Raw genomic sequence first — 27,107 nt, 5'->3', positions numbered from 1 at the left:
GGTTCGATTCCCAGTAAGAGAACACACCTGGGTAGTGGGCTCGATTCCCACAGTGGGGCGTGCGGGAGGCAGGCGATCAACGCTCCTCTCTCATCATTGAAGTTTCTCTCTCTCTCCCTCTCCCCTCCTCTCTGAAATCAATAAAAAATATATTAAAAAGAAAAGAGTTGCAGCCTACAAGCCATCGGAGACATCACCACCAACACTCCCGCGATGTGGACAGTGAGCGGAATGCGTGAGTACCTTGGATCCCGAGTCCTCCCGCTCCTGCGTCAGCTCCTTCTTCATCATCTCTTTGTCGCAGGCCCTCTTCTCCTGCTGAGTGGCCAGCTCCTTCTCCAGCCGCTCCGCCTGCCTCTCCAGTTCACTCCTCAGCTGCTCACACTGGATTAGAGCCTGCGGAATAAGACAGTACATGGGAGCTAGGAATTTAGAAAAATAAGGAGGGAATGAGACCGTTAAGCTTTATTTTTATTTAAAATACTTAAAACACACTACAGCCCTAGCCGGTTTGGCTCAGTGGATAGAGCGTCGGCCTGTGGACTGAATGGTTTCAGGTTCAATTCTGGTCAAGGGCACATGCCCAGGTTTCGGGCTTGATCCCCAGTAGGGGGCATGCAAGAGGCAGCTGATCAATGATTCTCTCTCATCATTGATGTTTCTATCTCTCTCTTTCTCTCCCTTCCTCTCTGAAATCAATAAAAATACATATTTTTTAAAAAGACACACTATAAAATCATATAGACAATTTGTACCCTTACTAATACAACAGTATTCGAGTGTTACATTTATTTCTATTAGCATAATTAAGGCTACATTAACTTTTATCAACTAACAAAATTCAGGAAATGGGCCTTGATAAAGGTCACTGATGAGTGAGAATCCTGAAAAAAAGGGGGATCAGAAAAATAAAGTGTTCTAGTACTTTTGATTATATATCATGTTTATACTATAAGAAATATGTAAGTATCCAATTTAACTGATTTTTCATTTTCTCATGGTTAAAGTTATTTGAATATTTTAAATGTTAAACATGAAAAATTTTTAAAAGATGTTGAGTTTATCATTAGATACAAGCATCTGTTTTTTTTTAAATCATTATACTAGAAGCCCAGTGCACAAAATTCATGCACGGGTAGGGTCCCTAGGCCTGGCCAGCCATCAGGGCCAATCGGGGCTTTCCGGCTGCTGGCCGGGGCCTCCCTTCCCTGGCTGCCAGCTGCTGGCCAGAGCCTTCCTTTGTTCCGCACCGCCCTCTGGTGGTCAGGGCACGTCATAGAGAGCGATCAGTCTCCCAATCGAACTCCCACAGGGACAATTTGCATATTAGGCTTTTATATAGATAGATAGATGATAGATAGATAGATAATAACTAAACTTCTTTAAATATAACTAAGATCAGACTTAGTTCACTCCCCTTACACCCATAACTACAGTAAAAATTAGATAGTAATCAAAAGTTAAGATAAGGAAAGACCAAAACATCATATTTGTTTTATAAAATGAGAATTGCCATCTTCCATTTGTAGTTATTTAAAAATCCATAACTGTCCATTAGTTTAAATTTCCCACTCTGCAATTCCAGAAGTAAAAATTCTATAACTTCCTCTTGGTTATATTCATCTTATGTGTATATATAATACTCAATAATAAATGATGACTTCAAAATCCCAATTTTTTAAAATTCCAATAAAATTAGGTTGCTTCACATAGAAAACCAGTGTCATCCTAAGGAGTCTTAGTTTTATTCCAGTGGCTCTGGCTTACAATGGCACCTAGTCCATCCTCTATTTCCCCTGAAGGTAGAGACCCACGTGTCATGTGACTCCCATACTGCGTGGTCATAAATCTCATAGTTACATTTGCTGTGAATGGAGACGAATTGTCTCCATGAGCAGCAACTGTAAGTTACGCATAGCTCTGCTTCCCTCTGGTGAGCGCTACAATAAATACAGACAATAAATATCTAGGACATGTGAGCTTTCTGTCCTCAGATGGGAAGTATTAAACTACAATTTCTTCCCGACTCTTCTGGAAAGTTCTGTACGCCCAGATGAAGTATGAGGTTAAAATTAAATTGTCTCAGATCAGCTGGTAAGTAACTGCAGTTACTAAAAAATGACTCTTCCCAGGGAACTAGTCCCAAGTCCAATTTGAGTTGAGAATGTTCTTTAAAAATTTTTTAAATTAGATTTTAAGAAAAATTTTAAAAGCACATTTTTCTAAAATTTAAGCCCCTGGAACTTGAAATATTATGAATTAGACTTTTGTGCTTCAGAATAAAATTGCTCTTGTGAAAGATATTTTATATGAACCTAATACAAATGTTCATAACTTTCACTATTATAATGAAAGAATAAAAGTACTATTGAACAAAAACTGAGGAGTCAACATTTAAAAATATATATATATTTTTATTGATTTCAGAGAGGAAGAGAGAGATAGAAAAATCAATGATGAGAGAGAATTACTGATCTGCTGCCTCCTGCCCGCCCCCTACTGGGGTTCAAGCCCACAACCCGGGCCTGTGCCCTGACCAGGAATCGAACCAGTGACCTTTTGGTTCCGGGGTTGACACTCAACCGCTGAGCCACACCCAGCTGGGCCAGGTGTCACCCTTTTTAAGTGTAGAAACAGTGGAAGGGGGTGCTGACGATCCAAAGATCAGGCCGACACGAGGTGTGAAAGATCCATTCAAGGAAGCCCATCAGCTCAGGAACAGGAGTAGGGAAGGATCCTGACCGTGGGAGGCCTGATGTTATAGGCCGTGGTCAGCAAACTGCAGCTCACGAGCCACATACGGCTCTTTGGCCCCTTGAGTGTGGCTCTTCCACAAAAATACCACGGCCTGGGTGAGTCTATTTTGAAGAAGTGGCGTTAGAAGAAGTTTAAGTTTAAAAATTTTGGCTCTCAAAAGAAATGTCAATCGTTGTACTGTTGATGTTTGGCTCTGTTGGCTAATGAGTTTGCCGACCACTGCTATAGAGCAAGAGGACAGCAAGAAGCTGCGAGCCACCCAAACAAAACCACGGGAGCCTCCGTGTGAGGTGGGCCCTCTGCTCTAGGACTGGCCACCTGTGATGACACCAAACAAAATACTGATTAAACACTGGTGATCGATGACTCTTGGTGTGTGACCAATGATTCCATATTGCAACACAGCATTTACTTTTATTTGTTGTTGTTTGTTTTTTTTTTAAATATATTTTATTGATTTTTCACAGAGAGGAAGAGAGAGGGATAGAGAGTTAGAAACATCGATGATAGAGAAACATCGATCAGCTGCCTCTTGCACACCCCCTACTGGGGATGTGCCCGCAACCAAGGTACATGCCCTTGACCGGAATCGAACCTGGGACCTTTCAGTCCGCAGGCCGACGCTCTATCTACTGAGCCAAACCGGTTTTGGCACTTTTATTTGTTTTAATCTTAATATATACGCCAGGTCAAGGTGAAAAACAATATTAAGGCTTAATAACTATTGGAATTAAGAAATAGGTTTACTCTTTCTCTTACAATGGACATCACCTACGAGAAAGATTTGGTTCTACTAAGTAAATCTTTATAGCCCTGGCCAGTGTGGCTCAGTTGGTTGGGCATTGCTCTGTGCACAGAAAGTTGCTGGTTAGAGTCCCAGTCAGGGCACATGCCCGGGTTGCAGGCACCGTCCCTGGTAGGGGTATGCAGGAGGCAGCTGATCAATGTTTCTCTCTCTCTCCTGATCCCATTTCCTCTCTCTAAAAATCATTTTAAAAAAACGTTTAAAAATTAAATTTTAATTTTAAAATAAACATGTATACAGTATTACCATTAAAGCTTTTTCTTTTAAATCTAGGGTTCCAGCCCTGACCGGTTTGGCTTGGTGGATAGAGTGTCGACCTGTGGACTGAAAGGTCCCAGGTTCGATTCCGGTCAAGGGCATGTACCTTGGTTGCAGGCACATCCCCAGAAGGAGGTGTGCAGGAGGCAGCTGATGGATGTTTCTCTCTCATCGATGTTTCTAACTCTCTATCCCTTTCCCTTCCTCTCTGTAAAAAATCAATAAAATATATTTAAAATATATATTTAAAAAAAAATCTCGGGTTCCAGCTCTTAGTTTTTGGAAACCCATCTGATTCAGAACAAATGATTATCCTCATCTAACCATTCAGTGAAGGCATAACAGAATTCTCAAAGGCCAGGCCAGGAAACCGTCAATCACGACGAACTGATGGGTCATCAGAGGTGACTACGTTAATGTCGGCCTGCAGGCCCCATTTCTCCAGCAGTGGCCAAGGGGGTGACCTCCCCCTCCCCCCGAGCAACCCCTGGAAAAGGTGGAAATGGCCGCAGGTCTGAGGAGCTGGGACATTGTGCTTCCCCACCCAGTACACTCAGTCCTCAGGGACCTTCTCTCCTGGGAAATTCCTTTATCTGTGGTCATGCTTGATGTTCCCAGTCCTGGCCTACTAAACCAAAGATCATGCGTTACTTATCTTAATGGGGGTCAAACATTTTCTAAAAGAAATGTCTATCTAGTTAACTCCGTTTTTATTTATTTATTTTTAAATATATTTTTATTGAGTTCAGAGAGGAAGGGAGAGGGAGAGAGACAGAAACAGCAATGATGAGAGAGAATCATTGATCGGCTGCCTCCTGCACACCCCACACTGGGGATCGAGCCCACAACCCGGGCATGTGCCCTGACTGGAATCGAACCAGGATCTCCTGGTTCACAGGTCGATGCTCAACCATTGAGCCACGCTGGCTGGGCAGTTGACTCCATTTTTAAAATAGGAAACCTATTAATATAAAGAAGTCCTTCCCAACTGCCAGGGTCAGGCTCCCTGAAATCCTGTGATAGAATTCATCATTAAAGAATTAAAGATCTAATGAAAGATACATTTTTCACACTTATGAATGTAAACTTTAAAACATATGAAAATGTTTTTATTTTTTACGAAATAAAGCCCACAAAATAAAAATGGTTACCAGCATGCTTTAAGCATTTAACGTATGAATAGCATCAATACTGCTATTTCATTTATAAATTCTTGATCGGCTGCTCCCTGCACACCCCACACCCCACACCCGGGCATGTGCCTTGACTGGAATTGAACCTGGGACCCTTCAGTCCGCAGGCTGACGCTCTATCCACTAAGCCAAACTGGTTATGGCCCAGGTTAATTTTTTTGCCTCTTTTAAGATTATCTCCACTATAATGATTTTCAATTTTCAAAGAAAAACAAAAACATTTATTGAGCACTGACTATGAACCAGGCACTTTGCTAAATGGCTTCTGTGGATTAGTTGATTTAACTCCCTCACTAAATTTTAATTGGTTCTTATCATTCAGTTGAAGAAACTGAGCTTGGAGCCATTAAGTAACTTGTTCAAGATCAAAAACCTAGAAAGCAGCAGGTAAAATCTGATCCAAAGTAGTTCTACATGGAATCTATAGGCACAAAATTGTAATTTTCTCTTTTGTAAATTTGCTGTCTTATAAATCTCTCTGGTGTTTTCACTGCCACTATAAATGTATATACATAATATAAAATTACTTCTTTTACTCACTTGCATGCATTATGCAAAGTCGAACACTAGGTGGCACCAAATATCAAGGAACTACTAGAACAAAGTAACATTTCATAACTCACTAACAAAGTAGTTGGTTTCAAAATTAAAATATGCATGTTGTCTCAGTTTTTATTCTCAGAAAGCAAAACTACTAACGTGTTTTAACATATCTTAGAGAGAAAACCAGAAGACTTGCACTGCATTTTATAAACTGCTTCGAAATCAAACCTTGCATTATTAATAACTCAGTAAAATATGCTACAGAGCCCTAGCCAGTTTGGGTGAGCGGATAGAGCGTCAGCCTGTGGACTAAAGGGTCCCAAGTTCGATTCCCAGTCAGGGCACATGCCCGGGTTGCGGGCTCCATCCCCAGTGTGGGGCGTGCAGGAGGCAGCATTTCAATGATGTTCTATATCTTTCTCCCTCTCCCTTCCTCACTGAAATCAATTTAAAAAATATTTTTTAAAATGCAATAGGCTCTCTATTTCTTAACTGTTAATTTTTAAAACCACTAACTAAAATTTCATGTTCATATTTAAAGTTAATTATTGATTTTCATTCAATTCAACACACATACATTGTGCAATTTTTACACAAAAGGCCGAGTGAGGAATACAACGGTAGACGCCACTCACAGTCTGACTTTTCAGGTCTTTGGTGGAGAGAGCTATGTACACAGACACCAGAGTGACACGCAGAGCAACAGGAAGACGGAGGAGGAAGAGACTAATCGAAAGCCTTCGGAAGACAACCACTGGAGTCGCCCCTCGGAGGTTTGACTAGGAATCTCCCGATGCATCCGGTGCCGAAAGCCGGGCATGAACAGGTTGATGGGAAAGGCCGTTTGTGGGTCCCATGAGTGGGGTGAAAGGTGAGGACAGAACAGTCAGCGGGGGCCGTGTGGCGGCAGATCTGGAAGGTCGCCCTGAGGAGTCCGCCCTGTGTTCCTCTGCAAAGGGGAGGCACCTGGACAGGGGGTCACATTCCGAGAGGCTCTGGCATCCCGTGAGGATACACAGGAATTAGGAGGCCCGGGGGAGAAACATTTAGGAAGCCATTTTAATCATCTGCATACGTTGCCTGAGAGTGTGGGAAGGCCAGGGCAGGAACCAGGGCAGGGGTACAGGGATGGGAGGGAGGGCATAGCTCAGCAAGGGGCTCTGAAGAGAGAGGGAGCGCTCAGGCATGATAACATGCCAAGAGCGAGGGACAGGGAAAGCCAAGATTCTTGAAAGGACTGTTGGTAGAGGAGAGAGTGATGCCATTGTCTGAAAATGCTAATGCAGAAAACGGGGCCTTAAAAGTCAGGTCCGTGACATCTCTCCTTGGCCTTTTGCATAAAAATCGCACAGAAAGGGAAGGGGAGGGAGTGGTGGGCAGGAGGGTGGAGAGAACTAATCATCTGGTTTATGGTGTGTCAGATGCTGTGGAGGATAATTCTGGAAAGAGGGCCAGCAGCCGCAGGAAGCGGAGGCCTGAGCTCAGAGGCCTGTTAGAGCTGAAGGCACCACGTGAGGCTGTTCCAATGCAGGGCGTGGTTTGGCCACGAGAGAAGATACACATGCTGGGACATTCAGGAGCACGGGGAAAGGCCCTGAGAAGGTCTGCACTGAAGGCTTGTGCAAACTAATTTAAAGGAGACTCAGAGAAGGAGACAGAGCGATGGACGGAGGCCCCACTAGAGTGAAATATCAGCTCAATCGAGGGGAAGAAACAGTGTTAGGACAGGACAGCGCACAGCTTCCAGAACAGCAGGGTTGCATCAGATGAGAACTGGGCTGGGGTCACGGGCGTGGGGATCCGGAAGTGGGGGGGACCCCTGAGCGGGCAGGGCAGCAGCAGGAACGGACTACAGGTGCTGAAAGCCCGGCTGCGGGGTGTCCCCTGCCACTCACGCCACCCACAGGTCTGCCCTGCATGACGGGGGCAGGGAACCCGTTAACGGTTAAGGGGAAGCTGATGGAGAAAAGGCTGCTTCCGGCTGGTTTAAACCGGAACAACAGATGCACATAGATGAGGAGGGAAGCAGTGATGAGGGAAGGACGAAAGATAAAGAAAGAAGTGACCACAAGTAGCCCAGGGTCCCCGAGATCCTACCCGCAGGCGCGATCAAGGACTGAGGGAAGGAGGTTCGTTTGGGAAATAAGGAGCCGGATGAGCAAGGAGAAGGGGGAGAAGACACCCTGAGGAGTGAGGAGGTGCTGAGGAGGCCCCTCCACGGTGTGCGCTCAGCAAAGGGAGTCTGGGCCTGAGAACGAGGGGCTGGGGCAGGGCTGGGAGAGGAAGGAAGTGAAGTTCCGGCTGCAGGATGTGAGGATTGTTAAAGGAACGTGTGGCTCGGAAGGCGACGGGGTTACTCTCCTGTGGACTGTGCTGGATGGCGTTCTTCAGCAAGGCCTGATGGGCTGACGGTGATGATACCAAACAGGGTGCTGGGCCGTCCCTTTCCTGGCGCTGGGAGAGGGGGTGCATTGGGAAGAGGAGAACAAAGGAATTCTGGAGTGTTAGTGAGAACTGGCTGCGCACCCCTTAGTCGCCTATTAAGGGCTAAGCACCTTGCAAGATGCTAGGGATTGAAAAGCGTACAGATGGATACATTCCCTCCAGAGATGCTAAGCTTCATGAAGCATACAGGCAAGTAGGCAATAATGATTCATTTGGATGAGTGATGTAAGAGGAGTGGCTCCCACCTGGGACGATTCTGCCCCTCCCCCTCCCCCTCCCCCGGGGGACACTGTAATGCTGAGAGACATTCCTGGTCCTCAGAACTCACTCGGGGAAGAGGGTGTGGTCCTGGCACCTAGTGGGTAGGGCCAGAGATGCAGCTAAATATCTTAACATCGCCCAGCCAGTGTGGCTCAGGGGTTGAGCATTGACCTATGAACCAGGAGGTCACGGTTCGATTCCCAGTCAAGGGCACATGCCCGGGTTGCAGGCTCCATCCCAAGTGGGAGGCGTGCAGGAGGCAGCTGATCCTGATTCTCTCTCATCATTGATGTTTCTATCTCTTTCTTCTTCTCCCTTCCTCTCTAAAATCAATAAAAAAATATAAGTTTTTTTTAAAAAAAGCTTACAATGTGTAGGACACCCTCCAAAACAAAGAATTAGGTAGCCCCGAATGTCACCAGTGCCCAGGTAGAGGAACCTGCTATAAAGGTGCGTAAGAGTTCATCACATCTGGACACGGGAACAGAGATTTTCTGGGGAGAGTGGCACGCAAGCTAAGATCTGAAAAATGGAGACGATGACCAGTGGAGGGAAGGAGCATTTGTGTGGCAGGTACAAAGACCCCAAGTGGCCAGGACACGGCATCATCGGGGAATTCACAGCCGTCATCACCACCACCATCATCTACTGAGAAACAGCTTGTGCCAGAGTCTCTACAAAACAACCAGTTTGGCTAGTGGATAGAGCGTTGGCCTGAGGACCAAAGGGTTCCGGGTTCGATTCCGGTCAAGGGCACATACCTCAGTTGCAGGCTCCAGGAGGCAACCAATCGATGTGTTCCTCTCACATCCATGTTTCTCTCTGTCTTTCCCTCTCTCTTCCACTCTGTCTAAAAGATGAATGGAAAAATATCCTCGGGTGAGGAAAACAATAACCTACATATACATTCTACAATACAGTTCCATTAACAGTCCGATGAGTCGGATAGCATTTCCATTTACAGATGAGGAAACGCTGAGGCAGAGAATGAAATGACCTGCCCCAAGGCCCGAGGCTGGTGAACAGTGGGGGCTGGAGGCCGAGCAAGGTCTGGTAACTCTAGGTGACCATCCCCAGCGCCAGACCCTCCCCCTGCCCAGCTGACGGTGCTGAGCCCTTGGGAGGACGGGGTGTGAGAGGGGAGTGACAGGAAGTGGCCCTGGAGGGCAAAGGGAAGCACTGATGACAGACCTCACACACAAAGAGGGTGGTGGGGATCTCCGAAGGACAGTCACACGATCGCATCTGCTAAGAAAGACCACGTCTGGCTGCAGTGGAACGGGGTGAAGAGGGGGCCAGGAGGCTTTCATGACTCATCACCCCAGAGATCACAAGAAAGGGGACCGTGAGGAAGGAATTCCTAGATCCGTGTCTGATTGGCTGGAGCCCGGTGGGACAGGGACGCTGCCATCCAGGCTTCCTGCAGGCATGTCCGTGGACAAAGGTCCCATTCAGGAGGCCAGAGCACAGCAGTTGGGGGCAGTGACTATGAGCTCAGTCCGGATTGTGAAATTCACACTGACAGGGAAAGGGAAGAACATGGGCCTGAGACGGCAGATAAAATGAGAGGCGAGAGGAGGCTGAACAGCTAAAGGCAGCAATGAGGACACCGAGTAGGTTTAATGGATGGGGAGCAAGAGACGGGTCAGAAAGAGCAGGCTCAGAATCGGGGTTCTCATAGACGCTTCAGTTAACGTGGAAGTTACAGTAGAACAGGGGGGACTAGTGGGCAAGGAAGCCAAAGTGTGGGGGCCATGTAGGGACCAGGTGTACATACGTTACAACATGGATACTGAAACCTTTGAGGCTGATGAGGAGAAGGGGGAGATGCTGCAGAATGACTAGCTCTGCCCCTCCGAAGTCCACACGTTCACCCCTACCCTCCAATGTGCTGGCGTTAGGAGGGCGGCCTTTGGGGGTGATCAGATCATGAGGGTGGAGCCCTCGTGAATGGGATTATAAAAAGGAACTCCAGCCCGACCGCTGTGGCTCAGTGGTTGAGCATTGACCTATGAACCAGGAGGTCACGGTTCGATTCCGGGTCAGAGCACATGCCCTGGTTGCTGGCTCGATCCCCATTGGGGGCGTGCAGGAGGCAGCCGATCGAGGATTCTCTCTCATCATTGGTGTTTCTGTCTCTCTCTCTCCCTCTCCCTTCCTCTCTGAAATCAATTAAAATATATATTTTTAAAAAGGGACCAGAGAGAGCACCCTCACCTGTCCCGCCACATGAGGATGCAGGGAGTAGACGGCTGCCTATAACCAGGAAGTGGTTCCCAGAAGACACTGAATCTGCCGGTGCCTTCATACAGACTCCCCAGCCTCCACAGCTGCGAGAAATAATGTTTGTTGTTTACGCACACAGTCTGCGGCATTTTTGCTTTAGCCACCTCGCTGGACAAAGACAAGGGGGGAAAGGGTCAGATGCTAAAGCTCTTAAAAAGTGTCAAAGGTACCACAACTATTTTAACAACCCAAGTAATCAAATGGATGCATTTCTTTAAAAAAAATAAGTGTCAAACAGCATGGACTAGAGTGAGAATTGACTTTGATTAAAATTAGGGAGAGGAGACAGCAATGATTTCAAAGAGGACTGGGAGCTGAAAGCAGGGGCCAGAGGTAAGGCCTGGGGACAGGACAGGAGTCACGAGTGAGTTGAACGCTGATCCCACCCCTGTCGCCGGATGAGATGAATGAGAAGCAAAGGGCCTTGGCTGGAGGCTCTGAGGGTCACGATATGATCGAGGGACAACTAGACGTCAGGACAAATGAAGGAACAGGAGTGCTGTGTTGAAGGAAACAGTGAAGTATGTTTGGGAGTTTGGTCAGAACTGAGCATACGTTTCGGAAGGCACAGGGACTCGTAATGAAAAGAGTGATGGGCCAGTAATCTGGGAAGAAGTGGGATGAACTTGACAGACAGACAAGTGGATACGGCGGTGACTGTAGAGTAGCCCAATGTCTGGGGAAAACACTGATGCTGCCATGTGGCTTGGACCAATGCTACCCCCAGACCTCTCTGTGGTGATGGAACTGCTCTGTCTGTTTCCGCGCTGTCTGATACAGTCACCGCAGCTACGTGTGGCCACTGTGTGCAGGGAAATACAGTGACTTTGATGGATTGAGGTGGCCACCAAACATAGCAATGACCCAGCAGTAACTCCTATTATTCAAAGCTCCTACAGCGCTGCCAGTCACTAAGTGAGAATTCTTACTGTCGTCATCATTATCTTCGAACATGCTTGATTTAGTATACACCGTGGATCCAGTCTCATAGCTAAGGATGCTATTATAGACACATATATTATTCTCTGTGGCATATTTGGATGTTCTCAAAATTCCCTGTGGATAGCCCTAGCCGGTTTGGCTAAGTGGATAGAGCCTCAGCCTGCGAACTGAAGGGCTCCAGGTTCAATTCTGGTCAAGGGCACATGCCTGGGTTGTGAGCTTGATCCCCAGTAGGCGACATGTAGAAGGTAGCCAATCAATGATTCTCTCTCATCACTGATGTTTCTATCTCACTCTCCCTTCCTCTCTGAAATCAATAAAAAAATATATATATATACAAAATAAGAGAAAAAAAAAAAAAGAAAAAAAAAATATATATAAAATTCTCTGTGTATAGGAAAAAACACATTTGTCTTTAATTATACATGAACATGTACTTATGGGTGTCAAGATTTTTGCACCATTAAAAATGTTTTATATATATATATATATATATATATATATATATATATATCCTACATAATAATAGACAAATATGCAAATTGACCGTACCTTCGCTATGCCTGCGATTGGCCAGGAGGCGCAGGGGGGCGGGACTTGGGGTGGCCGGGGTGGCCGATTGGGCCGGCGGGACGCTGAGCTTGCGTCGCCGGCGGGACGCTGAGCTCGCGTCGCCAGTGGCGGCTCGAGCTCAGCGTCTGCACCATGGCTGTGCTGCGGCACAGAAGGGGCCTCTGGGGCAGCGAGCTCACGTCCCACCGCAGACCACCCAGCTCCCCTGAGATCGAAAGCAAAAGTGTGGGAGCTGGGTGCCTGTCCACTCAGGCACCAGCGATCAAAAGCAAAAGCGTGGGAGCTGGGTGCCTGTCCGCAGGCACCCAGCTCCCCCCCTAAATGTGCATGATTCAATCATGCACTGGGCCTCTAGTATATATATAAAAGCCTAAGCGACCGTTCGACTGTTTGACTGGTAGCTATGACATGCACTGACCACCATGGGGCAGATACTCAATGCAACGCACGCACAGGCATGGAAACATGGAACAGACTGATGAATCTCAGAGGGAAGGGGGAAGAGGGGAGGAGGGAGGGCGGGAAGAGACTGACCAAAGATCTTATATGCATACTAGAGGCCCGGTGCAAGAATTCATGCACCAGTGGGGTCCCTTGGCCTGGCTTGCAGGGATGGGGCCAAATCCATGCACTGGGCATCCAACATCCCCCAACGGGTCCCAGATTGCGAGAGGGCGCAGGCCAGGCCAAGGGACGCCACCAGTGCACGAATCCGTGCACCGGGCCTCTAGTCATCAAATAAAAAGATTGAGCATACGAGCCTCTCAAAGTCCTTGACTGCAATGTACCATGTTCTCTGAACAGCGATAGAAGAGTATCTGAGAGGAGAAAGAACTCTCCAAATGGAAATTGGTTTAATTTAGCGAAGTCAACATTAACAGATTGGCATTCACATTGCGTGTTTAGAAAGAAGAGTTTAGCTATGGGAGAGCAAGGGAAGACACTCTCCGGGGGCCAAAGGGACCGTGATGGCCTGCCTGGCTCTGGCCCTGCTGGACTTGCCTTGGTTTTCTCGAGATTGGCCTCCTCCGTCATCTGCAAGGCACACTTCACCTGCTCGTAGGCGCCCGCCTCCCTCAGCTGCACGTCCGCCAAGCTGCTCCTCGCGGCCACCAGCGCGGACATGAGGTCATCTCTCTCCCTGTCGGCACAAAAAGGACATTCAAAGCGAGAAAGGACCAAATGGCCGTGCATTCCTAGGTCAGGATGAAACAAGCATGAGGACGCATCAGAGAGCGGGCGGGCAGCCCGGCACACAGCGCGCGGGCAGAGAAGGGCCCTCTGTCCTCGCCCGCGGGGTGGCAGGGCAGCAGGGAGGCGGGGGCATCGGGCTGGATGCATCTGCTGGGCACGGACCTGTGGAGACACTGGCACCCTGAGGGGTGCAGATGAAGGCCCAGGAAAGGGGAGATTTGTTTAAAAAGGGAACAAAGCAACAAGGTAGAGAAGCTGGGGGTTGTACCCCAAAGCAGAGGTGAACATATGAGAAGGGACAACTTAGGGAGCTTACACTGCCGGCTCTCTCATCTACTTGAACACATATATGTCCTTTCCCTTTTTTAAAACTATATTTTCATTGATCTCAGAGAGGAAGGGAGAGGGAGAGAGAGAGAAACATCAGTGATGAGAGAGAATCATTGATCGGCTGCCTCCTGCACGCCCCACACCCGGGCATGTGCCCTGACCAGGTCATAGGCAGATGCTCAACCACTGAGCCACACCGGCCGGGCTATGTCTTTTCCTTTGTATCTGCCCCCTCACTCCCACCCCACCACCACCATCAGTCCTCTTTTTCACTCTCCTCTTCCAATTAAATTCTTTCCCCTACTTATGAACACTTTCCTTCTCTCAGTGGGTAAGTACTGTGGAACCCCTCGAATGCCCTGGTCACCCATGTAATACTCAGGAGGTAATAATCTCATCCCACTGCGTCTCATCATTGCCTCACCCTCCCCTCCCCCATCTGCAGTTCTCAGAAGTGCCCGGAGCCGGGCTATTTCCCCGGGAGAGAAGTGAAGGGAATGCCAAGTGCCTTGGCGTGTGAAACAGCGAGGGTCCATTCTTACGGGTTCAATGAACCCCACATAAAAGGGTCCGGGCCATTTGGAATTTATCCGCGGGGTTAAAGTGGCCAGGAGACCAGAGAGAAAGTGAGTGGAAATGTACACACAGAGTTAAAAACCTGTAAGGTGGAGTGTGGTGTGTTTTGTTACAGAGCTCAAGTTTTAAACTGTGGTTTCAAGTTCGGCTGAAGTCATTGCTTGCAATTTCCTTTTCATTGCCAAGTTCTAAGCTAGCAGAAAACAGCCAACTGTGATTTTCTTTTTAATTTAGCAAACTTTGAGTCATGATTGAAAAGATTATAAACTCTTGAGTTCGAGCTGCTTTCAGAATTAACCAGTGACTCCATTTAAAAAGATCTCTAGCAGATAAAATGATTTAAACTATTTGTGGTATTTGGAAAACAGCCATATTTTAAGAAATATGTAATACTGAACAAAGTTACAATTATTAAGTTTCATAAAAGCTCCTTTTGTTAAAAAAGAGAATAGATTGCTGCAAATACCATAAAATTCATGAGAGCATGGTAACCTTATTTTAGATTTTCTGATGTGCTTAGGTTGAGAAATAAAATTCACTGTAATGTTTTTGTTCTAAAAAAAATGAAACAAGTTACTTCTTTTTAGAAAATATAATTAAACACGATGATGATGTGAAATAGTGGGAGTCAAAGCAAATTATTCTAGTTATGTGATAACTAAATTAAATGCAAGCAAAACTGAATGTATATTTATTTACATTTTTAAATGAGCGCCAACACCAACGGGGACTGGCCTCACTGAGAATATGCAATCCAAGGAGACCCTATCCTTCTAGAACAGTGGTTCTCAACCTTCCTAATGCTGCGACCCTTTAATACAGCTCCTCGTGTGGTGGTGACCCCCAACCATAAAATTACTTTCGTTGCTACTTCATAACTGTAATTTTGCTACTGTTAATGAATCCTAATGTAAATATCTGTGTTTTCCGATGGTCTTAGGCTCTACAGCAGCGGTTCTCAACCTGTGGGTCAGTTTCAGAACCGCTAGCAGGGTTGCCTAAGACCATCGGAAAACACATATTTACATTACGATTCATAACAGTTGCAAAATTACAGTTATGAAGTAGCAACGAAAGTAATTTTATGGTTGGGGGTCACCACAACATGAGGAACTGTATTAAAGGGTCGCAGCATTAGAAAGGTTGAGAACCACTGTTCTAGAAGAACAAGGGCACTCTTAAGGCCAGCAAGCCTACCAGCCACTGGAAGTCCAGTGACTGCTCGCCGGCACCCTGACCTGTTCCTGGCACCATGGCAGCATCAAGGCCAAGGTCCCAAACAGAAAGAATGAACGAGAAGCCCAGGGTTTGTACGGATCACAACAGAATCAAAACCTAACAGATTTGCGTCTTGTGTTTCATACATTTAACCTCTTTTCAGTTTATCCTCTGCTGAGTGGTTGGCCACACTAGATGCTCAAGGAAATAAACAACAAAAGAACAAATGAATGACTCATGATCTGGCCACAGGAGGGCATTGTAAGAGGTGACCTAAAACTCCCTCTCAGTTCTCCTATTTTATGACCCAAATTTAAAATGTCAACAGACTATTTAGAACTGGAAGATGAATGATTGAGTTGCTCTGGTTCAAAGAATTTTCAGCCCGGCCAGCGTGGCTCAGTGGTTGAGCATCAACCTATGACCCAGGAGGTCAGAATTCAACTCATGGTCAGGGCACATGCTTGGGTTGAGAGCCTGATCCCCAGTGTGGGCTTTGCAGGAGGCAGCTGATCAATGATTCTCATCATTGACGTTTCTATCTCTCTCTCTCCCTCTCCCTTCTTCTCTGAAATCAATTAAAAAAAGAAGGAGCATGGGGGTCAGTTCTGGGCCCGATTAATGAGCATGTTGCATTTAAGGGGCTCAGCAAACAGGACTGAGCAAGCCCATGAATAACCTGAGCCCAATGTTTGAAATAAGGAAGAGAGAGACTTGGTCTGATATATACGTATAGATATATAAGAGCTTCATCCTGAACGACGGAGAGCCTAAGAAATGCCTTTAATGCCCAGGCAAGTTAGGCCACAGTTACTGCCAGTTTAAAGCATCAGAAAGCATCATTAATAAGTATTGTCACTGCTTTTCAAAAGCAAGTCTGGAAGGCTGACTTCAACATTTCCTTGTTCCTCATTTCTGGGAAGTCCCTGCCAGGGTCTTTCAGAGCCAAGTTTACAGAACGTTGCGGACGACCCGCCCCCAAATCACGAGCCGGACAAGAGGCCCAGGATAGTGCAGTGGTAACCACTTCTCTCTGAGCAGTGAAACGTCTCCAAGGCCGCAGGAGCAGCAGCCAGAAATTTAATACCAGCAGCTCCATCTTGATGGGAAAGGCATTTTGATGGTAAAGCAAGAAAAAGAGATGATTGTCGCTCTGACCTATCTTGTGGCAGAATGAAAGGCAGAAGCTCAGAAACACCAGGATTTCGGTCAACGTTTCAAATAAATCCAGGGTTATCAGCAGCTGAGTACACTCTCCAGACAGTCCCTGAAGCCCTCACAGGACACCACAGACACACGGGTGGTCTGCTCTCCTTTTCAAGCGCCCACGTCATTCCTGTGTCATACACTCACTTCACTACGTGCTTACCAGATCAACCCCGCCGCTGAAAGCTGCCGTCCCCAGACCACGTCTCCAGCAGAGGCCAGGAGACTCTGGATTTGTCCCCGGTGGGATATGATTTTTCAAATGTCATGTTAAAGTCATGCAGGAAATACAGCTCATGGAGGGGTCATGCTTCTCGTTCTGCATAAAGACAGAACTCCAACCTACCAAAAGCTGGCAACTCTTCAAAGGCAGAATAAACCCCAAATTCTGCATGAAGAGGCGAAAGAAGATGAACACCCGCTTAGGCCAGGGGGTCAGACAGACAAAGATTTTCATTGACAACACAAGCAGAGACGTCCACCGGGTCCTGTTATCAAAGCTGAACATGAGCCCTGACATGCTGACAAAGCAGAAAACTGAACTGAGAAGGGTGACATTTATTTTAAGAGGCTAAGCGCTGAAATGTAAGAATAGAGACAACGGACTATATGACCGAGCGAGAATCTAATTCCTAAGTGACTGCCAGGCTTGGAATCAATGTAAACACTGTTGCTTCCTTTTCAAATAGTTTTCTCATGATCTTCAAGGACAATGTAAAAGGCAATATAATAATGAAGAAACCCATGAGTGTTTTTTGTTGTTGTTGGTTGGTGGGTTTTGCTATTTAGTGGGTTCTGCCTTTTTAAAATTTTTTTGTCTTAATCCTCACCTGAGGATATTTTTTTCCATTGATTTTTAGAGAGTAAAAGGGAGCGGGAGAAACACACAGAGAGAAACATCGATGTGAGAGTGTCACTTTGATCGGCTGCTGCCTGCACACCCCACACTGGGGATCGAGCCTACAACCCAGGCATGTGCCCTGACCAGGAATCAAACCTGGAACCCTTCAGTCTGCAGGCCGACACTCTATCCACTGAGCCAAACCAGTTAGGGCAGCAATTGCTATTCTTTATTTACTTTACAACTGGGCAATCTCTCCTTTTTGTTAGTTTCAAAGGAAATAATTTACATATCATACCAATTTTCTGTTATAGTAGATGAAAATACTTTCCAAGTCTTTTCACTTAATTTGTAATATTGAATAAGAAAGTTTTTTTGAATGGAGACAAATGTACCCTTTTTTCCTTCATGACTTTCACTCTTCATGTCATACTGAGAACTACAAGTTGCCCCAGGCTATAAAGATACTTTCTAAATTTTCTTCTAATACTTCTATGGTCAGAATTATATCTGGGTCTTTATACCATCTTGAATTTGTTTTTGTGAGGTATGATTCTATTCTTTTTTTTTTTTTTAAGTATACACAGGCTGTAAAATGGAGGTAAGAACATTTCCCTCATAAATGCTTTGCTAAGATTAAACAAGGTATATTTTTTAATTGCCTGGCACTCCTTGGCACATAATAAAGGTTCACTACATGTTAGCTGGATCTGAATATACATTTAATAAATTGTATAGTTATATTGAATCTATACTACTAATAATATATTTAATAATTAATATAATATTTAACCAAAATGGGACCATCAACAAAGATCATAAAAACTACCAGCCAGTACATACTGGAAAAACTCAGTTTTCGTATAACAACCAATTGCTTAGTCATGTGTGGAAACTGTGGCTTCCAGACAGCTTCATTGCACTTGGAGTATGGGAGGTACAGAAGGGGTTTAATAATTATGGCTGGAACTGTTTTAAGCACGATATAGGTATTCTTTCAATGACCCCTCAGAATAACCCCATTCCTTAGGTACTTGTATCTCCATTTTAAAAAATGGGGAAATCGAGAGAAAATAAGTTAATACCTTTTGTGAGTCTAAACAGTAAGTTATAGTAGAACCAGAATATGAATCCAGGGAGTTCGACTCGAAAGCTAGTGCCCTCACCACAGCCTAAGCTGGCTCAGTAAAACCCCAAGAGGTAGGTCGGTCTTATGCCTCCAAACAGCAGAAGACTCCAGACTCAGACAAGTAAAGGGATTTGGTCAAAGGTCAAAACGTGGAGCCAAACTGGTCTGACTTTAATGACCACAATCTTTCCATTCTCCTGACCAGCTCCAACCGGAGGATGTCTGACTGGTAAGCAGTAAATAATAAAATGCTTTGTCACGCAAACAGCACATATTTGCTGAGTGTCCGCCACAGGTGTGCTGCTGGAGCCAGCGACACAGGAATAAACTAGACGTAGCCGCTGCCTCCAAGTACTCAGAGGATCTTCTAAAACCACAGAAGAGAGGAGTCTAAGTCGATTGAAAGAAAAGGGGGGTAAGGCTGGTGGGAGAACACTTGCAGAGGAAGTGATGTTTGGGCTATTTCAAGAGCCTGGGCAGAGAGAGAGAGAGGTGACTCGAGCACAGAGAAAAGCAGGGGAATGGGAGAACACACACTAGAAGCATCACTGGATAATATATACACTAGAGGCTCGATGCACGAAATTCGTGCAAGAGTAGGCCTTCCTTCCCCCGGCTGCTGGCACCGGCTTCCCTCTGGCACCCAGGAACCGGGCTTCCCTCGCAGCCCAGCTTCGTCCTGAAGGATAGAAAGAAGTCCACTCTAATTAGCATATTATGCTTTTATTATTATAGACCAGAGTCCCACTGCACGAAATTCATGCAGGGGAGGGGGCGGTCCCTAAGCCCAGCCTTCACCCTCTCGCAATCCGGGATCGCTGGCTCCTAACTGCTCGCCTGACTGCCTGCCTGATCGCCCCTAACCACTCTGCCTGCCTGCCTAATCACCCCTAACTGCCTCTGCTTGCCTGCCTGATCACCCCTAACTACCTCTGCCTGCCTGATCACCCCTAACTACTCGCCTGCCTGCCTGATCGCCCCTAACCATTCTGCTTGCCTGCCTGATCTCCCCTAATCACTCGCCTGCCTGCCTGCCTGATCACCCCTAACCATTCTGCCTGCCTGCCTGATCACCCCTAACCCCCTCTGCCTGCCTGCCTGATCACCCCTAACCATTCTGCCTGCCTGCCTGATCACCCCTAACTGCCTCTGCTGCATGCCTGATCGCCCCTAACTGCCTCTCCCTCCCCCCCCCCCACTGCCAAAGCTTCGTCCAGAAGGACATCCGGAATGATGTCTGGAAGGTCGTTTGGCTGTCCAGTCTCTTCAGCATATTACGCTTTTATTATTATAGACTAGAGGCCGGTGCACGAAATTCATGCACGGGGGTGTGTGTCCCTCAGCCCAGCCTGCACCCTCTCCAATCTGGGACCCCTTGAGAAATATCCGACTGCCCGTTTAGGCCCGATCAAATGGGCAGTCAGACATCCCTCTCACAATCCAGGACAGCTGGCTCCCAACTGCTCGCCTGCCTGCCTTCCTGATTGCCCCTAACCGCTTCTGCCTGCCAGCCTGATCACCACCTAACCACTCCCCTGCCAGCCTGATTGATGCCTAACTGCTCCTCTGCCAGCCTATTTGCCCCTAACTGCACTCCCCTAGAGGCCTGGTCACCCCTAACTGCCCTCCCCTACAGGCCTGGTCACCTCTAACTGCCCTCCCTTACAGGTCTGGTTACCCCTAACTGCCCTCCCCTGCAGGTCTGGTCCCCCCAACTGCTCTCCCCTGCAGGCCTGGGTCCCCCCCAAATGCCCTTCCCTGCAGGCCTGGTCGCCCCCAACTTCCCTCCTCTTCCAGCCTGGTCACCCAAACTGCCCTCCCCTGCAGGCTTGATCGCCCCCAACTGCCCTCCCCTGCAGGCCTGATCCCTCCCAACTGCCCTCCCCTGCTGGCCATCTTGTGGTGGCCATCTTGCGTCCACTTGGGGGCAGCCATCTTTGACCACATGGAGGCAGTCATCTTGTGTGTTGGAATGATGGTCAATCTGCATATTACTCTTTTATTAGATAGGATAATAACGCTCAACTTCCAAGGAATAAAATGTTCATAGGAAAAGCAGTGACAACAGAACAAAAGTAGATGCAGGCAGAGAGCCGCAGGGTCTCAGCCCAGATAAGGTGTGATTACACGAAAGCTCACTGCCACTTGCCCTCAGTCCGTCTGGAATGTTAATTCATAGTGGGACATAGTGGGACCTTCGTCCAATGCACTCAGGACACTTCTCACATGGGCACGTGATGAAGGCAGGCTAATAACTCACTCCACCTACGCTACAGCAGCAAATCCAACATAGGGCGGCATTGAGGAATTCCTCTCAAGCTCAGTTTTGTCCAGAGTAGTGCTGGATTTGCAATTACAGAGCCAGAGAAATGAACAGAATTGTAATGGCCCTCTACTTCAATTTTCTCACTTCAGAATGAGACTGAAACCTAGAGAGAGAAAATGATTTGTCCATGTTACCCACAGTTGGCTGAACTCATTTATTCTGTTTTCAAGAAAGCTCCATGAAGGAATCTTTTCTTCTTAGTTTTTATTTTAAATATGTTTTTATTGATTTTTGAGAGAGCTAGGAAGGGAGAGGAAGAGGAAGAGAGAAGCATCAATGAGAGAGATACATCAACATCCATCAGCTGCCTCCTGCACCCGCGTGCACGCGCACGCGCGCGCGCGCACACACACACACACACACACACACACACACACACACACACATCCATCCTGCTGGAGATTGAACCCTCAACCCAGGCATGTGCCCTGACCGGGAATCGAACCAGCAACCTCTAACCAACTGAGCCACACCAGCCAGGGCTGAAGGACCCTTTTAATACCCATTTGACCCAAAGCTTCGCATGAACCACAGGTTAGGGATTTAGCTCGGGAGAGAAGAATCGATGCCCCTGGAAAGACAACGCTCCGTGTTCCCGAAGGCGCCGCAGGGGGCGGCACACTTACTTAGTCAGCCGCTCTATGGTCTGCATGTGGACATTGCTGTGCGTCTGGGAAAGAACAGCTTCGTGCTGAGCGCACTTCACACAAAGACCACCGACTCGGTTAGGGTTAGAAACCTGGGCAGCAAGGACAGACTCTTTGTGCTTTAGTCGCTCTTTAAGATCTTCACAATTTTTCTGACATTCGGCTAAATTTTTCCTAAAGAGAAGGGGAGAAGAATTCCGTAAGTGGCTACAGGACTTCCCAATGCATCAGCAGAGTCATAACTATTCCTATTATTTATGGGTGTGAACCTTTGAGGTGTCCTGAGTGCATATGAATTCTTACCACAACCCGGAATTCAAGGTGTGATTATCCTAATTGGCCCTCTGAATAAAATGAGACCTGAATATATTAAATAATTAGCCCAAGTTCTCATAAAATTAGTCAGCGGGTGATACTGGCTCTCCTTTCTTAGGATTTCACTCTATTACATTATATGACCCACAGGACAAACGTAAAACTACAAATGCAAATTCTAAATAGTTTCGTCTAATAGAGGGTTGGGATGACTTAACACAACATCCTTGAATTGAGGGAAATATCCCATTTCAAGTGTTAACCTCTTAAAATTGATCCTTACAGGATCACATAAAGGACATGGGTCCTATTACTGTCCATGTTTCTTCACACTGAAAAGTTTTCTAACCACAAAGTTCTACAAAGAGCAGTTGTGAGAGACAGTGGGCTATGGGAGGAGTTATGTGGAACGTGCCAGGCTTAGGATTTCATAAGTAGAGGCATTAGCTGGAAATAGGCAGTTTGCTAAATAAGGGAGGGCTGAGAAATCGGGGGGGGCTGTTTGTTTTGACCTGATGGGATTATCCTTGGATGATGTTTTTCTCCAAGTTTTGCAAAGTCACCTTGGGCAACTGAGCTTCCTGGTGAATAAAAAGAAACTTCCTAGCTCAAGAAGGAGAACGGTGCCCTCTCCCTTCCTCTCTCTCTGGCTTTGTCTACTTCTTTTCTTTTTTAAAAAATATATTTTGTATTGATTTCAGAGAAGAAGGGAGAAAGAGATAGAAACATCCATGATAAGAGAGAATCATTGATCGGCTGCCTCCTGCACGTCCCACACTGGGGATCGAGCCCACAACCTGGGCATGTGCCCTGACCTGGGAATTGAACCATGACCGCCTGGTTCATAGGTCGATGCTCAACCACTGAGCCACACAGGCTGGGCTGACTTAGTCTACTTTATGTCGTCAGTTTGTATTCTATTCAGGGACCAATAGCTGTCCCATCTTGCTCACTTCACAGAGGAGAAGTCGATAATTAAGACACCTGGCCATCGCACGATGCCTCACCTCTCGGACCTGGGGCTTTCAGGCAGCCGGGGGGGGGGGGGGGGGGGGGGGGCAGGAGGGAGCCACAGGCAATGAGACTGGAAAAGCTAATCTCACAACGTCTGAAATCGGGAAATAAATGGAGCTGGTCTTGCCCTATTCCCAAGATAATAGTATCTCGGGCAGAAGTTTCCTGTTAAGGGTCCCGAAGAGGAAGTCTGACTTCCAAAGGCTTTATGAAAAGGTCGAGGGAAAACAGCCTCCCTCCCTCTCTGTGACAGGTGCAAGTTCAAAGCACTCACGTGGCTCTGGTTCCGCAGAACGGCAAGGAACAAGGGTAAAAATAAATAGTTCCCATAAAGCCAGAGTTTCTGAGAGTAGCGATTTTCTTTCTTTCTTTGAGAAAATGCCTCTATTAATAATCTTAAATATTATTAAAAGAAAATAAAGAAACAGAAGGATGCAGGGAGCAGAGTCTAGTTCAGTGTAAGGTGGTGTATTAATGTAATTAAGAGAGCATATTTGAATTCTAATGAGACCAACTAAATCACATTACCATAAATATAATGAGTTAGAAATGAATAATTTTAAAAACTAAAGAATCAAAACACAATATATAAAAATATAACAAAGATGAAAGGCAAAATAAGACCATTTCTTAAACATTAGGTTTCTTCATGAAAAAGTAAAAATCTCTGCAGAAATCATTAATAAAGAACAAGGAATGGAAAGCATATGATTATGTTAAGATAAGTGAACAAGTCCGGCTGGCATAGCTCAGTGATTGAGCAGCGACCTATGAACCAGGAGGTCACGGTTCAATTCTAGGTCAGGGCACATGCCAGGCTTGCGGGTTCAATCTGCAGTAGGGGATGTGCAGGAGGCAGCAGCTGATCGATGAGTCTCTCGCATCATTGATGTTTCTATCTCTCTCCCTCTCCCTTCCTCTCTGAAATCAATAAAAAATATTTTTTTAAAAGATAAGTGAACAATAACATGTACAGGGAAAGCCGTGTGTTCTGGTTCTTAGTATTACTCTAGTTTTGTCTTAGACAATACATGGACTCAAACTTAAAATTTTATTTCAAATTGGACTATTAATATAATTTATTCATTAAAAGTATTTTAGTAAATAAAATAATTTTTTAAAAGTATTAAAATAAAAGTATTAAAGTGTTTTAAAGTTCCTTTGATTTGAAAGTATTTCATTACTATTGTTTAAAATGATATTTAACATACAAAAAATAATTCCTGGTATCTTTTTGTATAAGAAACAACTTTCTAGCTCAAAACAGAGAACATTGCACTTAAATTCCTGGACAATAAATATCTAATAAATCAATAATGGTTAATCTGTAATATATAGGTTTTATTGGGATTTTTGAAAACATATTAAAAATACACGAAAACTCATTATATATACACAAATCCACCATGTATACAAAAATACTCAAACTATTACAGTATTGTTGAAATGTTAAATTCAAATGAAGAAAAGTAGATAACGAAAAAATCTCTTACATGAAATTTGAAAACTGGAGTGATTTATTTTTACTATTTTGAAAGCTTAATTTCTATAAGGGCAGCTAGCAATTCTTATTTCTAGCAGAAAACACAAATATTTTACAACTGATGAAGCACCAAAACTTATAATTTAGTTCCCAGTGATCTGAAATAACATTTGAAAAATAACTTCACAGTTTTATTCCCCCTTACCCTTTAACAATGTGAGAAAATGTCTTGTATTGCAAGCAGAAGTATGTCAAGTACTTCTTATAGTGACTAAACTGGGATTTCAGCAAACACTCCAATATATTTCAAGCTCATTATGCTTTTGCTATGTCTTTCCATGAATGATGATACTTTACCTCAAAACCCTTAATTGAGATTCCAGGATTTCACACTTTTGCTCATAAGTAAGTTTCAGCTTCTCCTTTAGAAAAGAAAAAAAAAGTACATTTCTTCTGTATCCTGTGTTTTGTAAGCAAATTTTAATTACTAATATTAAACTCAATATGTTTCCCAGAAGGAAAAAGAATGTGTCCTCTCAGGAAACACTTGCCCTATTCCACCAAAAATGTCTGTATTTATTGAATGGATACCTGCACAGAACTACTGAGTCATAAAATGGTAATTACTGACAAAAAAGTTTTTTTCAAAGTTGCACAAATCGGGTCTTTCTTTAAAAAGTGTGATGCTGGGCCCGGCCGGTGTGGGTCAGTGGTTGAGCATTGACCTATCAACCAGGAGATGACTGTTGGATTCCCGGTCAGGGCACATGCCCAGGTTGTGGGCTTGCTCCCCACTGTGGGGTGTGCAGGAGACAGCCAATCAATGACTCTCTCTCTCATCATTGTTTCTATCTCACTCTCCCTCTCCCCTTTCTCTCTGAAATCAATAAAAAAAAAATATTTTTTAAAAGTGTGATGCTGGGAAAAACCAATTATAACCAGCAAGGTCAATGAGGACAAAGATCCAATCCTACTGGAATCCCCTATTGAGATTGCTATTTATTTCACATATAATAAATATACATAGACTAGATATGTGTGCATGACAGACAACTGGATGAGTGTGAAGGCAAGCTGTGAATCACATGATGATCAATCAAACTCTACAAGCCCCTGCTTGTTATTCTTTCATTCAACAAATATATTTTGGGTATCTAAGATGAAGACCCCTCTAACTCCAAGGAACTTAGAGTCTAGGAAGGAACAGAAAGATAGATGAGCATTCAATTATACTGCTAGCAAGGCATACAGAAGGTAAAATTACAGGAATTTGTAATTCAACCAAAGAGAAGCAGCGGAAACTTCATGACATAAAAGCCTCATTTCCTATGAAGCGAAAGGCACAGGGGCTGGAGATGTGAAACGCTAGGTGGGGAGTGCACAGAGATGGCTAAGCAGTAGGGTAGGCCATGGACAATATAAAAGCAGTAAGACCTTTATTTAGACGGCTCACGTAGTCGCCGCATAGCAGAGGCATTGGAAGGACACTGAAAACTCTTGATCAGATTTGAATCTTAAATCGCTCAAGTGTGGAAAAAGGGAGACCAATAAAAAAGTCATGGCAGATACATAGGTAAGAGATAAACATGTGAACAAGCGTACTCAAGCAGTAAAGATAAAAAAGAAAGAATTTGCCCTAGCCGGTTTGGCTCAGTGGATCGAGCATCGGCCTGCGGACCAAAGGGTTCCGGGTTCGATTCTGGTCAAGGGCACGTACCTCAGTTGCAGGATCCTCTCTAGCCCGGGCCCTGGTCAGGGCTCATGCAGGAGGCAACCATGTGTTTTTCTCACATCAGTGGTTTCTCTCTGTCTTTCCCTCTCTCTCCCACTCTCCCTAAAAATCACTGGAAAAATATCCTCGGGTGAGGATTAACAAAAGAAACCAAAAAAGAAAAAAAAGAAAAGAAAGAAAGAATTTAATAGAGAGCTATATAAAAGCAAAATTGACAGAATTTTATCATTGAATAGATGTGGGGAGAAAAAGTCATTAAATATAATCCTGGGTTTAGCCCAGCCGGTGTCGCTTAGTGGTTGAGTATTGTCCCATGCACCAAGAGGTGGCTGGTTTGATTCCCAGTCAGGGCACATGCCCGGGTTGTCGGGCTCTATCCCTTGTAAGGGGCGTGCAGGAAGCAGCCAATCAATGTTCTCTCTCAACAATGTTTCTCTCTCTCTCTCCCTCTCCCTTCCTCTCTCTAAAAAACAATCAATAAAAATATGTTTAAAACAATAATCCTGGATTTAGACTGATGAATGAAATAGAACCAGAGGCATGGAAACATTGAACAGACTGATGAATCTCAGAGGAGAGGGGGGAGGGGGATGGGGGGCAGGAAGAGAGTAACCAAAGATCTTACATGCACATATGCATTGCCCATGAACACAGACAATAGGGCAGTGAAGGGCTAGAGCAGGACAGGAACTGGGTGGTGGGGGCAAGGGAAAAGGGGGGGGGGGGACATCTGTAATACTCTCAACAATAAAGATTTAAAAAATATATAAAAGAAGCCAAATAGCAAGATAGTGAATTTAAACCCAGATGTATAAATAATCACATTTAAAAGGCAAATATAGTTAGATTGTATAAAAAAGCAAATTCCGCTACATGTTCGCCACAAGAAACCCACATTAAATATAAATACACAAATATGTTAAAAGTAAAAGGACAGCAAAAAATATACTATGCTAACACTAATCAAAAGAAAGTGGGGGAATTTGGTGCGCGGGGGGGGGGGGGGGGGGGGACAGAAGCAGCTCCCTGTTGG

General features: G+C 45.4%; 1 protein-coding gene across 7 annotated transcripts in view; it reads right to left on the bottom strand.

Annotated features, from left to right (window-relative positions):
- SDCCAG8 (SHH signaling and ciliogenesis regulator SDCCAG8) overlaps window positions 1-27,107 on the bottom strand; it is a 209,596-nt gene that overhangs the window by 148,448 nt on the left and 34,041 nt on the right. For all 7 annotated transcript variants that reach the window (XM_028158095.2, XM_054713026.1, XM_054713027.1 and 4 more), the window contains 4 exons: window positions 24,700-24,764; window positions 21,510-21,704; window positions 13,066-13,204; window positions 244-396 (listed from right to left, as the gene is read on the bottom strand). In XM_028158095.2, coding sequence (XP_028013896.2) covers window positions 244-396; window positions 13,066-13,204; window positions 21,510-21,704; window positions 24,700-24,764 — 552 coding nt within the window. The remainder of the gene's footprint in view (window positions 1-243; window positions 397-13,065; window positions 13,205-21,509; window positions 21,705-24,699; window positions 24,765-27,107) is intronic.

Source organism: Eptesicus fuscus, chromosome 24 (genome assembly GCF_027574615.1).
Source record: "Eptesicus fuscus isolate TK198812 chromosome 24, DD_ASM_mEF_20220401, whole genome shotgun sequence".
Classification (NCBI taxonomy): Eukaryota; Metazoa; Chordata; class Mammalia; order Chiroptera; family Vespertilionidae; genus Eptesicus; species Eptesicus fuscus.
The sequence above is the reverse complement of the archived record's forward strand: the minus strand, read 5'-3'. Positions and strand labels throughout refer to the sequence as shown.